At 43.8% G+C, this 16,360-nt stretch overlaps 1 protein-coding gene across 7 annotated transcripts in view; it reads left to right on the top strand.

Annotated features, from left to right (window-relative positions):
- Nucleotides 1-4,667, top strand: part of BLVRA (biliverdin reductase A) — a 44,135-nt gene extending 39,468 nt beyond the window's left edge. For all 7 annotated transcript variants that reach the window (XM_064443835.1, XM_064443834.1, XM_064443839.1 and 4 more), the window contains one exon: nucleotides 2,010-4,667. In XM_064443835.1, coding sequence (XP_064299905.1) covers nucleotides 2,010-2,283 — 274 coding nt within the window. In that variant the 3' untranslated portion in view covers nucleotides 2,284-4,667. The remainder of the gene's footprint in view (nucleotides 1-2,009) is intronic.
- The last annotated feature ends 11,693 nt before the right edge of the window (nucleotides 4,668-16,360 follow it).

Genomic DNA, 16,360 nt, shown 5'->3' with positions numbered 1-16,360 from the left:
ATGTAATTTGGTCATTTGAATCACTTTGATTAAATTCTGCCCCCTCTGCATGATTGTGCTTCTGGTTCAATGGCTTCTTCAAGCTAGGGCAGAACCCAGCATGTGCTTGACCCTGATCATTGGTTTGCATCTGTTCTAGAGCACCCCAGAGAGGTGACCTTGCATTGACACTGCCTGTTTTGGATCATACCGTTTACTCCCTGCTATTACATGGTGGAGATCTTTGCCTATGCTTGCCCAGTGGTTTCTTCATACCTGCCTACCTGAGATAAAGCAGCTTTGAATAACAGTGGCCGGAAACTTCTGTGGCTGGTTGCTATCATGAGAACATAAAACTGACTCTGTCGAGTCAGAGCAAAACCCAGCTTGCTCAGCGGTCTGCCTCTGACCAAAGTCAACAGCCGGCACCTCAGGGAAGGAGGCTGAGAATACAGAAAATACCGAGTGGTATGGCTGTCAAGCACCCTTCTGGCCTGCAGTGATACGTAGCCTTGGGACTTACTGAAACACATGGTGTCTTTGAATTTGAGTCCTCTGAGGATTTTTTTGGTGCATTCTTGCAGGCTGTGATTTATGTCCTCTTTGTTTTTTTCCCCTCCAGTTGTTTTATTCTGTTCAGTCAGGTTCATCTGGCCATGCTTAATTTGTAGGGGATGTGTTTGTGGCAGTACAGGTGAGCAAAGAATAATTGATACAATTATGGGAATATGGAAACTGGATTGTAAAGCATAAAAGATGAGAGGTGCAGAATCATTAAGCTGAGTGCTCTGCAGAATGTGTTCAGGGTAGACTGACAAGGACTTTCTTTCTAGATCTAACGATACTGAAGATTTAATGGGCAGTACTTGAAGACAGAATTTATTCTTCCATGCTGTCAATGCCCTCATAACTTGTGAGTGGCAGACTAAAGTGGGCTATAAAGGACTGTGGAAGGGCCATCAATAATGAAGTAAGAAAAATAATGTGCATCCTCTAAACACCAGCAGTAGTGAGTCCTGATGAATGAGCTGCAGAAAGGTAATGGCATGGTTTAGGCAGCTGACAAAAGAGCAGGAAGGGAAGATCATGGCTGTGGCTGGTGTTGAGGACCATTCCTCAAAGCCTCTGCAAGCACTTGCAGTGTTGGGCCAGGGAGTCTGTTAAGACCCCTGAAGCGTTGCAGCACGTTCCATGGCTCCTCTTTCCTCAGCCAGACTGGGAAGTTGGAGAGGAAAGTGTGAGGACCTGTGAGCTATGCCAGTCAATAGCCAGCACCACTAATTTTGGCCTGGAGACTGTGGCTATCACATTGGCATAGGACAGGACTTTGCTCTGATTAGAGAAGGACCTGCCTGAGAGTCCATGTAGTTGAAACAAGCAAAACTGACATCTTCTGGCGTAATCTCTAGGATCAACTCAGTGCTCCCAGTGAAGAGAAAGAAATACATTTGAAATGTTCAGAGAGTATGGACACTAGTGTCTCCATGAGTGAACTTGCCATCTATCCTTCTCATCCTAAAGTGGTGGTGTTCAGCTTGCACAGTAGCACCTGCGTCATCATTGTGTACCTGAGTGACGTAAATTTATTCTTGCTGGAGGAACAACTAGACATTGAGGGCCTTATGAGTTTAGCTGTGATTGAATCATGCACAAAATATTTGGATGTTTAACTGTGCTTTTCATCCAAGTCCACAAAGAAACAGATTAAACTTCCCTCTTCCCTGTGAGATGGCTAGACTTTGCTGGCTCCACTTTGTGCATAGGGAAAACAAAGCTGGAGAGAGCTTAGATGGTGTGCTGAAAGTCATGGCATGAAGCAGTGGCAGAGTTAAGAATATGACCTGGTGTTCAACTCTAAGAACAAGGCATGTGGGTAAGAACATGTTACCTGAATATGCAATGACTGAAATTTAAAAATGGTGCATTTATTAGGGCATTTTCTGTACTCGCCAAGAAAAAAAGCATAAACTGGAACTGTTGATTCCATTTCTTCATAAATAGTCATCTTTTTCTTTGCTCTTCCACACTAGACCTCTGACTTGGATTGAAGAAAGGGGACCAGGAATGAGACGTGAAAAGAAAATCAACTTCTGTTTCACAAGTGGCTGCCTGGAGAACTTCCCTCAAGCCCCAAGATCTGCTGTGGGCCTTTTCATGCAGGATCAGAACCTTTTTGCCAAAAAACTCCTGGGCCAGGTATCCAAGGAGGAGCTGGCTGCTGAGAAATGGCGAATTCTGCGGTGTCTTGACCTTGCCGAGGTGATCCAACAGCACTGTGAACAGCCAGAGAAAATCTCTTCCTGAGACTGCTCTTTGGGAAGGAGGAACATGGCAGACAGGAAAGCTGTAGGCTTAGAGCTCACTGTTGCCATCAGTGTTGCTATTTCTGTTTCATTACCTTCTTTTTGACTAGTTGTGATTCCTAGGCTCTCCGGTTGGGCTGGAGGGCCTGGACTATACCCTGAGCCTTCTGATTTACACCAGAACAAAGCAACATTACTCTGCTCCAATGCATTGTTGTCCTTCCAGGCAGATAGGAACCTAGCAGCAGCAAGCTTTCCTGTGATACAGTTGGAAACGTACCTGAGAGCAGATCCTGGAGGACTGCAAATACTAGATATGGTTTTCCCTCCTAAGGATTTTTTTTCCCCTCTAGATAAATCTGAAAATGAGATGTGTCTTACTTAGTAGTATTAATGTAGTGTTATCTAGAAAGTATTAGCTAGAATGAAGTTCTAGGTGAATTTTCCACCTCTTACTTGATCTGCAGAACTTGTACCACTACAGTCCTGACCTTTTCTTCCAGATGTCCTGAATTGTTCTGTGTGCTTGCTCTAATTAGTTGTTGTGCCTCTCTGGGTTTTTTTTTTTTTGTGGTGGGTTTTTTCACATTGCAAATCATCTACCTTCAAATAGAATCTATACTGGTATCAGACCAGAATAGAAGAAATATCTTGTCTCTTGATAGATGCCACGTTGAGTTCACTCACTTAATTTCTCTGGTGCCCTGTGCCAACATAGAAATCTTTTTCCAGCAGAGATTAGAACAGTACATTAAATTAACACATCACCTGCCTGCTTTCTACTGAATCTAAATATTTTCCTTTTTTTGTACTGGAAGCAGCATACTATTGTCCTTCATTTGTGTTTGTTATTTAATTCAGCATGTGAATGGATCACTGCTAAAAATAATATAAAACCTGTCTTTAAAAAAAAAAAACAACTAATGCGCTCCTGGAAAGAGTGAAATTCATTATAAAGGGTGATAAAATTAGAATAGAACTGTAGAAAATGGAGCAATTACAAATATAGCCATGCAGTTATGGTGTATGACACCTGTGGGGATGGGTCTTTAGCATTTTACAGTAGTCCCAGGGTCATGTATGAAGACATTATCACTTCCCTAAAGAAGCATTTTAGCTTTAGGAGAAGCCTAAACACTGCACAAAACTAATAACAATTCCTCTGTTTGTCTTTTACTTTCTAATTACAGCATCTGTTGGTGCTATATTAGCAGCAAACTTCGGTCTGTGCAGTTGTTCTTTCAACCACACACCATCATTTCCTTTCCACATTATTACTTGGGCAATTTTTTAATGAGGGAGCATATATGTTGTGAATGTATACATAATGACAGCCTGTCAGTATTGATGGAAAACAGTCTTCCTTTGGGTAAATCATGTTCATGCAGAACATGATTTAATTGAGCAGGAAAGACTATTTTTTTCCCAAATCAGTCAGATTTTAGGAGCAACTGGAGCTTGATACATGAATGAATTCTGCATGTGAAATTTGTTTAAATCTACTCTATCTGTTAAAATCAGTGAAAACCCTCCTATTGACTTCAGTGGATTGAAATCCATGTGGGTTGGGAGCAGATTTGTGCAGGCAGGTCATGCATCTGTCTGAACCTTACTGAGGACACCTTACTGAGCATTCACAGGGACTTCTTTACCAATGTGATGGACATTGCCTGGGCAGATCTGATGCTGTATGAGGGGAAAAAGTGGGTTTGTGGCAAAATGCAAAAAGTCCATCTGGGATCAGAATGGAATTAGAATCTGCTGTGTATATCTATCTGCTATGAATGACAGCATGAGAGGTCCTGTTTCTTGACAAACTCCTCAGCTGTGAATATGGGGTGAATACCACTTGTTTATGAACTAATTCACAATGGGTAGCTGGGGAGGGAGGGCAAAGGGAAGGGAGATACACACTCCCCATCTATAGGCATCAAAATTAGCCACCCTGTCTCCCAGGGTGCACTGTACAGTTGCTGGAAAAAGCAGTATTCCTCTAAGAAATGGGAAATAAATTCATGGGAGCTCTGTAGAGCCCCAGCATAACATTGTGCCATGAACCACCCTCTGGAGAAGTTTGTTTCTATGGAGGGCGCCTGGGGAAGTCAGCTGGTTCATTTGAGCTCAGGAAGGCAGATGCCTAAAGCTGGGTATCCCACACTCTCCTCCACCCTCCTCCCATTCCTCCCAGCTAACCTGCTTGCCTACTGCTGTCTGCCCTGCTCCTGGGAGCCTACAGCATTCATATGGCTTTTCCTTCAGCCCTGTGAATTTGCTGAGGTACCGCGATGGTTTGTATATGAGAGCTACTGGATGTCAAGCTTCAAACATATGTATTGTTTAACCAGATGTCAAACTCACCAATAAAATATCAGAGCTCTTAATCATTCCTTTTACTTCCTGTTATCCTTCATTAGCAGTTCTCATTGCCTGTGCTGAAAGTGGCTCTGTCCCAACCGGTTCTTCTCTCCCCTTTCACACCTCAAGCCCTGCAAAATCCTCCCAGCAACTACAGGCTGTGATCCTATCCTAAAGCCCTCAGCTGTCTCCCTCTCCTGTTTCAAAATTTTGAATACAAATTCGGTGGTTTGTTTATCTCAACTCATGAGCCCTCCCACAAAATTCCTGCCCTTCCGGTTCCATCTGACTTCTGCCTAGGAGTACTGGCAAGCCTAAATCTTGGCTGTACACTTCCAGTTTCCCATTCAACAGCTGGTGTATTTGAGCAACCTTTTTGAATCTGCTAAGTAGAATCTGAAACAGGTATTGAAATGGGGTTTTTTTGTGTTTTTAATAAACTGCTTTATCATAGCAGAAATACTACCATCAGAAGAGTTTTTCAAATAGTATTTGGCATAGCCTGAACCCAGACAGTTTTAGAGATGCAGAGGTATGAAAAGGTAAGTATAAGGTGTGAGCTGGGCAGGTTGGTATATCACATTCTTTGGAGGTAGCTGTTTTTCTACACTTTCTGCTGGAAATCATCCTGTTCCTGTAGGATGCTGTAGGAATTCCACTGCAGTACACTGTATTAGCTCTGTCTGATGCTGTGGGGTTTTATGGAAATTGCTGTAATGCAAAATGCTCCTACGTGAAGGAGGGATGTTCAGCTCACTGACACAGGCTGAAGCTTTTATCTGGCAGATGAGAGGCATGGAGATACTAACTGCAACATGCTAGCTGAAACCTGGAAGGGGTGCTTTGATCCGAAGGCCTTTTCAGAGGACTGGAGATCAGGAGAATGGGAAATTTCCAGAGAGCAAAGAAACTAGGTATTAGTATGAGAACATGCAAAGCTGTGTGGGAAGCTCTGGCCAAGAGGGAAAGAAGGTGAATGTGATTTTGAGATCAAGTGTTTAGCTGAGAGCCTGTTCTGTGGGGGCTGGGAATGGTCTGATTTAACTGTGTGATTACTGAGGACTGTCAGGAATGTCCCCATACGGGAACATGGGAGGTAGCATGAGGGGAAAAGCGAAGAGGACTGGGGGACACTGCGGGAGCTGCTTGAGCTGGCATTATTGAAGAGGAGCATGTCACTGGAGCCCCCAGAGCAGATCAAGCAGACAAGAAAGGAGGAAGGCAAGGTGCGGCAGCTGTGTAGACTGGGCCTGTTTTTTAAATGGTCCTAATATGTCAAAACTGGCTGTTTTAAAATTAGTAGTATATATAACATCTGAGTAAAACTGTGAGGCTGAGTTACAGAAAGCGTGCCAGGGATTGCAGGTCCTCCAGCAGTCTGTAGAGGGGTCAAGGTTGTAAAGACTGAACTGTATATATATTTTCAGCTCTCACTCACGGTGTTTGATTCCTTCAGGTTGGCAGTGTGATCTGGGGCCTTGGGCACCCTCAGTTTGCTGGTGAGTGGCCCACCAAAGGTGATTCTGGCCAGATGTCTGGCTCTGTAATGGTGTCTCCAGCGAGACTTGCAAAACTGGGTGCTGATGTGCTTCATGCAGTAGCATTTACTGTATGTGGTATGCTTTGTGCAATAGTAATAAAACATAATACCAGGAAGCCAAGGTTCTCCAGTAAAATAGTACTCCAGTCTTGACAAAGATAGCAAGATACTTGGTTAGCCCTAAGTGCTGCAGGCTGGTTTCTACAGAGACTGATTTAAATGAGGTTAAAGAACACTGAGAGGCGTGTTAGAATTTTTGTTTAAAGAAGGGTTGTATCACAGGTATTATCAGTGCAAACTTCAGCCTTAACCCAGAAGAACCAAGCCTTGCAATGGGGAGACAGGAGATGTCCATGCAGTACAATATGGTGCTGTACAAAAACACTGGAGCGAGTTCCAGCTGAGATGCCTCTGGTACCACAAGGGCTGGCCTGTGGTGTAATTTCATCTGGCCAGATGTGTCCTGCTTCTCAGCAGAGCTAGCTGGTCTGCGTGGAGCACTGGGTAATTCATTAGATCGTGTAGACATACCCAGAGCTCAGCCCAAAGTACCCATTTGGCTCCTGGCCTGCCAGCATTGATAGTATCTTTCTCCTGTTTACACTTGTCTTTTGGGCAGCAAAGGGAACCCAAACACAGCTTCCAACCTGTAGCTTCTGCTTTCTTGCTGACCCAGCCTGGTTAAAATGGGCAATTTTTTTTCTTGCCCTTGAACAAAACATAATGCTCTGGAGGTACAGGGCTGCTGTATGATGATGCCCACAAAGCTGCAGGAATCATCCCAGTGTTACAGCTAGCAGAGCACCAGGCTTAGTGCTTGTCTTCCATGTCTTGGCAATAAAGACACCTTACTGGGGCTCAGCTGTGTGCAGATAAATAAGGAGGAAAACTTTACTCATTTAAGTAAAAAATACCATAATCAGAAGTTCCAAATACTAGCCCGCAGATATGCAGGCTAGCTCTTACAACAATAAATGCATCCCAGTCTAATAAAAACCACTTACTACTTCTAGAAACTTCTCTAAAACGTCATACTCGGGGCACCCAAGATCGCATTTAGTGTGAGCTGACTTTCTGATTTTGCTGCTGCTGTAAATGTCACAACCTGCCTGCTAATGTTCCTGTCTACCACACCTAGTGTACCGTGCCATCCTGCCTCATCTCCAGTGAGTCATCCCTTTTCCCTGATAAAGGTTAAATTACAAAAAGCCCAGTACCATGTCTCTAAAACAGCTAGATTGCCTCAATGTAGTGAATAACTAATTCCCTGAATTAGGGCTTTCTGATGTTTTGTGCGTGGGTGTTATTCAAGTAACAGACAAGTAAAAATAATTTTAAAATGCTACGTTAAATATTAGCAGAAAGACAAGAAAAAAGCCCAACAGAATAATAACAATAATAATGATAATAATGATGTCAGGAATAATGTCCCTTTGTGAATAATCTGTCACTGGGGATTTTTAAAACTGTCCAAAACCTGTATTTGATGCGGGGATTCATAGCTGGTGTCCTAGGCTGGGTAGGCAGCAATATCCTTGTTCTGTGTGGTTCTTGAGGAGCTGTTTACATCTGTCTCTCTCTCTCTCTCGCCAACACCAATGGCTGCTCTGCCTTTTCAAAAATATACAATTGTCCTGTAAGTTGACATGTCTCCTTTGTCCTGCTCATTATTATTAGCATTACCTGTAGATAACATGGCTTTGCAAAGTCTTGCTAAGATTTTAAATGAATCAGGGCACCTTTTCTCAGTTTCCTCTGATGTGAAATTTCATTTTATAAATTCCACTGCCAGTGGATTCGTTATCAAGTTCAACAGTTTTAAGACTTTTCTTTCTAGTACTGATGCAAAATACACATTTATTATAGAAAAGGCCTGGATACTGACATTTTCGTATCATTGACTGTACCTGCATTTTAATATAGCATTTTTGCATATGGGGACTGTTTAAATTCCTAGTCTCGTTCACATAGACAGTGTTCATGTTTAGACCTTTTTCTTTTACTAGGCTGAAATTTATTTGTGTCCAGATTTTAAATGTTATGGAAATGTCTTTAAGACTTGTTAAGATGGGGAGTTACAAATGCCTTATCACCATCTTTATCTTATTTTGCCTTATGGTAAACGCCAACGAGACCCAAACCATCTATGGCACGGTTTGTACTGTGTATGCCCTGATCTTGTCTGCTAGTCTAGCTGCAGTGAACTCAGGCAGAATGGGTTTATATGGAGTTTTTTATGTACATCTTGCCTCTTGCTGGGCATGTGTTTTTGCTTTGCACAGTGCAAGCCACCTCTGCTGCAAACCTGCCATGTTTTAACATTTGCTTCTCTTGTAATACTGTGTCCTGCTGTTGTACCATCATTTGTATGTGCTCATGAGACTGTTGCTCATATCTCCTTTATTACATGACCGTGCAGGTCATGACTGCACACCAGAACACTCCCATGTGCTGTTATAACTTAAGTTTTTCTGTGTTAATTTATCAGCCATTACAGCTTTCCCTACTTTTGCTTTTGAGCTTGATTTCATTAGAAGCTCATCTTTCACCCTGTCATCCCAGCCTGTCAAGGCACAGTCATCTTCTTGTCAGCTCTAGCCAGGTTACACAGTCATGAATCATTTTGGAATGTCCTTGATTTCACTCATCAGAGAAGCTCTTTGCATGGAGATGTTTTTCACTGGAAAATAATGAGGTTTTGTATAGCTCAAGCAGTGCAGCTAGGGTTTTGGTTTTTTGGGTTTTTTTTCTATTCTGCTTCAGTGAACTTGTCACTGGAGATGGGGGGCTCTGCAGATATCCCTACCTTTTCCCCTGCTGCATAGCATTATGTGGGCTATATCTGCCGACAGCCCTGAGATGATTAAGTTTGTTAAGTGCTTGTACGCAGTCTGTTTCTCTGCAGTCCTTCCAGTTTGAAAAACTATGGCAGGCAGCATGTTTCTTCCAATGCTTCACATAAAAAGGCCTTTTTCAGTGTCTCCTAACATCATGGATTTTGAAGGGAAGGACAGGGTAAAGCAAAAATGTCTATTTTTGTTGTTTGCATATCCCCTCACAGGTACTATGCTCTCAGAAATTCAGCCCTGTACACGGCAGAGCTCAGCCGTGGTGTTTTAGGGTGCAATTTGACAGTCATTTCTTCAGACACAACCATCAAGCACCCAGCTGGATTTATGCGACTGCAGCACCTCCGTCTACCCCTCCTGCCCTACCTGTTGGGGTTCCTCCAGATGTCTGCACTGCTGCTGCTCCTGCAGCCCCTTTTCCAATACCTCAAGGTGCATCCCTGAGGTGATTGGTGGGGGGACCACCACAGGGCTGGGGAGGGCTGTGAAGGGAGGAACAGGCAGCAGCAAATCTCCACCCAAAATCTGGGCAGCAGCTGGAAGATGGAGTCTAGTGTAGAGAGAGTGACCAGCAGCTGTAACCCTCAGTCAGCACTTCAGCAGCACTCCCATGTCAAGGAAGAAAGAAAATGAGAAAGAAAAAATCCAGTAAGAAACATTAATTTTTTTGGTGGAAAATAAGTCAGAAAACACAGATCACCTTTCTTCCTGGTGTTTGTATATGAAAAACCCAGAGTTGCTCCAATTTTTTGTTGAAGAGAGTTGCAAGAACCCAAACCCCACCGAGTGCATCTCTCTGCAGGTGATGCCTTGATTTCTCATGTGTAAAATGCCCATGGGTAAAAAGTCCCACTGTAATTTGGCTGCTCGGCATTGATAGGTTTTCTCTGTGCAAAGGCACCCTTTCCTGTGCTGAGAAAGAGCCAGTGGCAGGAGGGTGTTTAAAACAAGCGAAAACAAAGGACAAAAAAGGCTCATGAGCTCAAGTTTCTCTTGCAGACAAGCCTGCTTTCCTTGACTGGTAGCTCATCTTGTCTCAGTTGTTGTCACGTCTGGGCTTATAGCTGTTGTCAGGTATTGGGAGACTCTTTTTGCACTTTGAAGTGGGCAAGGGCTTACACAGGAGATGTACCATGGCTCCTTCTGTTCTAGACATCTATCAACTACATGGTGAGCTAACATTGTGGGGGACTGGGCTCAGGGACCCAGTGCCACATCCCAAGCTCTTGAGCTCCTCTTTGGTGTCCTACCAGAGGTGGTTTTGAAGGGGGCAAGTGTCCATGAAGGTGGTTGACATCAGTCATGAAGGGAAACCTGATAGAGAGAGGCTTTGTTCCTTACCTTGCGTACACCTTCCTCAGATGTACCTTGCTTTCTTTTGATTTTTAGCAAGGAGCCACGTTCATTTTAGCAGCCACCTCAAGGTGCTCCTCCTTGCCAGGCCACAGCACTGTCTGACTCTGGGAAAGGAGGTAAGATGGAGGAGTGGCACAATGTGGGGCCCAGCACCACCTCTGCTTTCCGGTGCCGTAAGTGGGAGTTACACCTCGCTGTGAAAGCAAGGTGGGTGGTGGAAAACCACCCAGGAGCAGAGTTTTTCCGGGGTGCTGAGCTCTGTTTTTCTGCCTGCTAAATCCCTATCAGATGATCTGCAGTTGTAATGCTTGCCTTCTGGCTTTGGAAAGCCAGGAGTGGAGAACTTGAATATTTACACATAGGGTGAAGCTCTGGACTCAATATGGGATTGTGCTGGTCACAATCACTTTGCCTTCTGCTTATCACCCTTTGAACAGCAGGATTTGTAGCTTCTCATTCTGACAGCTTTGCTAAAGTCAACCTCTGAAGGAAGGAGCAGTGCCTTGACTGGTTATGTGGGTTTAGATGGCCATGCTGCTACGTCAGGCAAACCTACACTCTAACAGCACCTTTGGGTAAGCATCTGGTTTTTGCAAGTAAAATGTAAATTAGAGCTTGATCTGTAGCACCACAAATACTAAAAAGTACTGAATGTAAACCTGACTATTTTCTTATTCCTCTGTGTGTAGAACTCTCTCCTCTCTTCATGTGCATTTTGTACAGGTTCAAGTTGCCAGCCCCAGTACAAAACTGTGACCAGTTCTTCTGCAGGGTGAGGAGTTGTTTCAACACAGGTATACGGGAAAAGGATAAAAGAGAGAAAACAAAATCATTCCAGTAAAGAAAGGATAGGGAGATTTTTACCTCTACTTCTAGTCATGTCATTAAAATACTCTACAACGTTGATGTATCCTCTGCATATTTAGCTGAAAGGATTTTTTTGTGCATTGATGTTAATTTTGCAACAGCTCATAATAAGATGTCACTTGCGATGCTCTGGTCACTGCGTATGTTAAGGCTTGTTTATTAGGCAGAAATCTGCAGTAAATCACAGTCAGGTAGCTGTTACTGGCAGTGTAATGTCTTGCTATCAATGCAGCTCTCATTTTTTAGAAATTCAGGACACAAACTAAGATATATGAACAACTCAGACTATCCCATAAACACATCCCACTGATTCTTAATGCATTAAATAATCACAGTTTGATCTGCCTGTCTGCTTTTAGCCATTCACGTCAGGGAACAGACTTGTTCTAAATGAGGTCTCACAGCTATTTTCTTTTTGACTGTTCAGTTCATTCAGATTAAAGCAAACAGTCCTCATACCTTAAGTCTCACAAAGTAATTCCTATCTGTGCAAAAGAATACAAAGGCAACCACATCAAAATATTCCACATCTCACCTGCTTTCTTCAAAGTGCAAAACAATGGAGACCCTCTTGAGTTAGTTACTTTCCTATTTGAATTCCATTTAAGACCCTCTCAGAGAAGCTGTACCACTAACCCGTGACAGCAAAAGGGAAAAGCAAAGCTGGAGGGGACACCTGCTGATCGAAGATGCAACAAAACTGCTCCCAGGAGCAAAGGAGTGGGAGCTATTCAAGGGAGGGGTTCAGTGGAAGTGTGCGGATGCAGAAATAGAACCATGTCATTTGCCTGGCTGTTGCAGAAAAAATGCCCAGCGATAAACGCCAACCTGAGCACATCTGGGTAGAGCTGGCAGGAGGGTAATTCCATTTTGTGGCGCCAGAATTGATTTTTATCCAGACTGGGAGAAAGCAGAATTTCTGACCAATTTCTATGGACACAGACAGTGAGTTTGAACAGTGATCGAGATCTGTAAAACCTGAAGTAATGCTTTACCTCATTCAGTACAGAGCTGTTTTTTTCTTCTTTTTCTCAGATCATTCCAAGTCAGGCAGAGCCAACATTTCACAGGCCAGTGTTTTTGCCATTCAGTATAGACTCTATGACTCTATGAGAAAATATTCTTATTTAATGAAACAGAAAATAGGAAACAGCACCATTTGGAAAGTGAATGCTACTTTTCCAGGATTGAGCAACACCATGAGAGGTTTAATATTTCCAAGCCACTCAATGTGTGTATTTCAGGGATGGTAGACAAAAAAAATAGTTAAATTAGTTAAATAAGATTTTAGTTAAAAAAAACCAACAAACTTAAAACCTAAATCTAATTAAAATGGCATTTGAAATTAAATGCAATACCTGCAGTTATTATATAAGTAAAATAAAATAACGTGATAAAACCAACAAAAAAATCAATGCATGTTTTCTACCTAAGTTTAAGATAAAGTTGCTGAAACTGTGGGAAGCTCTTAGCAGAATGACTGGGGCCAGAGTTTTCTGACCTGATAAAATAGCTTTCTGTAGCCCTTACTTCTCATAAAATCCTTTATTAATTTTACTGTATTTATTTCAGTACAGTTCCCTCTGAAGAATAACTAAGCAATAGCGAACAAAATAGCTGGAAGTTTAAAAAGTAGAAATATTTGCTTCATTCTCTGGGAGTGTGCTTACAAACTAGGTATGAGGGTCTATCTAACAGTTTTTAAATCTTCAGGCTCAAACCCCAAATCATACTTCCTTTGTAATAAAGCTGTTTTAATTCAGTGGATTAAAACAGACTACTTCTTTATACTGATCTAATAGCATTCATATGTTGTTTCCATTCAATGAAGAGGTTTAATCCAGTTGTGTTCTGTGTATGTACAAGGTAAATATTTCTTCTCTACTCAGTTCATTCAACATAGTGTAGATTACTCCCCTTATAAAATAGAATAGTCCGTCTGCCATCCAAAGCAAATCACGAGAGAAGTATTAATAGCTCAGTAAATAAAAAATGCCATTTTTTGTAAGATAATAGAATGTTATCAATGGGAATCTAAGTGCATACACTATAGGTTATACAAGCATTTGTATCTGTCTTCCTGAGTTGCAGAAGATAAGCAAGAGTAAAATGTAAAGTTAATTGTGTTGTTATCAGTGTTATTCACTGATGCAGTTCAACTGTGGTTTCAAAAATAAGTATGAAGTAGACATTCAACAGGATTAAAGTCTGCTGTTTAAATTGAGCTGATTTTCCTTGCTGACTTAATTCCAAACTTTCAGAATTTTAAGTCATTTTGATATCAATATATGATCACTTCAGTGCTTGATTAATAAATATAAAAATATTATGATGTTGGTACTTGAATGCTTCCAGAGGAGGGCAACAAAACCAGTGAAGGAGCTGGAAGGCATGTCCTCTGAGGAGTGGCTGAGGACACAGGGCTTGTGTAGTTTGGGGAGAAGGAGGCTGAGGGGTGACCCCACTGCTCTCTACAGCTTCCTGAGGAGGGGAAGTGGCGAGGGAGGTGCTGATCTCTTCTCCTGGATACCCACTGCCAGGACACATGGGAATGGCTCAGAGCTGCATCCATCAGGGGAGGTTTGGACCTGGCAATGAGGAAACATTTCTTTCCCAAGAGGTTGGCAAAAACCTGGAAGAGCCTTCCTGGAGGGGCGGTCAATGCCTCAAGCCTGTGAGTGTTTTAGAGGCATTTGGACAATGCCCTTAATAATATGCTTGACCTTTTGGTCAGCCCTGGAGTGGTCAGACCACTGGACAAGATGGTTATTGTAGGTCCCTTCCAATTCAACTCTTGCATTCCATTCCGTTCCATTCCATTCCATTCCATTCCATTCCATTCCATTCCATTCCATTCCATTCCATTCCATTCCATTCTTCTTCCTACCTCCTCCTTTCCCTAGCAGTACATGCCAAGGAAATCTCTGAGGTCATTTCTCCCCAGCCCTGTGCTAGCAGAAGGCTTTGAATGGGCAGTCGTGTCCCATCCTAGGCGTTGGCTCCATCACATTGTGGAAGGAGGCATGTACCTTCTGCTGGGGCTGACAGCCGTGGATCATCTTGAGATCATTTCACCATCTGAACACATTTGCAAAAAGTAAGTGTGAAGTGCAGTTTTTGAAAGTCTTCTGTGTCCACCCAGTTTAGTTGGGTTTCCACAGAATGGCAAAACCCCATCCCTCTGAGCCTAGCGAGGTCACAGATCAAGCCCTCAGCCTGAAGCAGCACTTTAACTAAAGGGTTGCAAATCTTTTTGAGGTGAGCAATACCTCTTCATTTCCCTGTGGATTTTTTTTTCATCTCCTTGTAGGCATTTTTAGAAGTGCCTGGGTGAGGTGTTTTCCCTTGGAAAAACATGCAAAAACACAAGAGCCTCAGAACAACTGAGTACTCCCTCAAGGCAAAGGTCCCCCTGGCCCCATACTCTTGTCTCCAAAGGGGCCAAGCATAAACATCTAAAGGAGAGCATATGAGCAGTGCAAGTGTCCTTGTGCCAGGGCCCTGGGGGTGCTCATAGGCCTCAGTGGCTGGGACTGGCCTCCCCTGGGACCCCCAGCCCCAGCGCCTCCTGCCAAGGGCCCAGGGAACGTGTCTCAGCTCAGCCTGGGGCCTTCAGTCCCTGCCTGAGCCGTGCTGTAGGTGTGCCCATCTCTGCCCCTGCCTCCTGGATCGGCCTGGCCCCTGCACTGCAGAGACCTGCCCTCCTGGATGGAGCCCTCTGCCCTAGGTCAGAGCTTGTCATGAAGAAACCGAGGCATAATGTAGCATAGCTATTCTATTCTATTCTATTCTATTCTATTCTATTCTATTCTATTCTATTCTATTCTATTCTATTCTATTCTATTCTATTCTATTCTATTCTATTCTATTCTATTCTATTCTATTCTTCTGTCTATGCTCACCTTGAGTCAAATAAGGATGAAACTCCTTTGCCTGAAATGCCAGGGGTTTTTCAGCTCCAAAAACACTTCCAAGGGTACAAATCATGAAACTTACAGATGGAAACAGGATTTTCTTTGAGTTCTGTCAATCCTTTTCAGAGCCAGTGGTCACAAGCATAAACACGATGCATACGTGTAGCCAGGAGCAGGCTGATGCATTCTCCAGTTTAGCCTGAAAACACATCCCTTGCAGTCTGGCAGAGGAAAGCCACAGAGCCACGGAAAGCAGGTGCAGGAATACAGGCGAAGCAGTCCATGTCTCCTGAAGAGTGAGAACTTGAACAAGGAGGGTCAGGACTGACCACACACAGAAGAAGAAGAAGGAAAAGGAGAAGTGTGTGGCACCATGGTGTATTTTCCAAAGTATGGCAGGTAGCGATGACAAGCACACTTTTTGCCATCCAAAACTTGCTCTGCTGTCCTTCTTGACCAGTGATGCATGAAAAGCGCTCTCGTGCCTGCCCAGTGCTTGTATTGCATGCAGGAAAAGCTCAAAAGGGGCAGCTCCTGGTGGTGCAGCAAGCCTGGTACCCTTCCAAGCACAGGCTGTTTGACGCAAGCAAGAACCCTTGGGGAAATGGGAAGGGCAGAGCTCACTTCCACTCCAAACTTGCAATGGGCAAAAGAGCCAAAGAGCCAGGGCATGAGTGGTGCCTTGGACAGCAGGCAAGAACTGGGCAAAAAGGGCCCAGAGGAGCCCTGACAAGTGTCTGTGCTCAGTGCTACAGGGGATGTCTTCATGGTGCATGAGCAGCAGGCAGTGACCCAGCTAAAAGGGACCAGAGGAGCCCTGACAAGTGGTCATGCTCCATCATGCTGCAGAGGAAGGCAAAAAACCCCCAGGGACCAGTGCCAATCTGCCCTGGGGGAAAATTCCTTCCTGACCCCAGCACTGGTGATCGGCTATTCCCTGAGTACATGAGAAAGACCTGCCTCCTCATCCCACAGGCTGGTCATGACTCCCAGGAGATGCCCAAGCCTATTCTCCCTCCACCTGGAGCCATTCCTGGGGCTTCCAAGAAAAGCAGGCCTTGGGACGCTGCTCCCTTTTATCCTGTCCCAGGGCATTGTGACTGCTGCATTGCCGGGTGGTGGCCCTGTGACATGGGGGTGACCGGGCCCTCGATGTGCAGCCCCACCCGCCAGCCCTCTGCCGAGCATCCTTCAGAG

This window comes from Phalacrocorax carbo, chromosome 2 (genome assembly GCF_963921805.1).
Source record: "Phalacrocorax carbo chromosome 2, bPhaCar2.1, whole genome shotgun sequence".
Classification (NCBI taxonomy): domain Eukaryota; kingdom Metazoa; phylum Chordata; class Aves; order Suliformes; family Phalacrocoracidae; genus Phalacrocorax; species Phalacrocorax carbo.
Note: the sequence above shows the minus strand (reverse complement) of the source record. Positions and strands in the feature narration are given on the sequence as shown.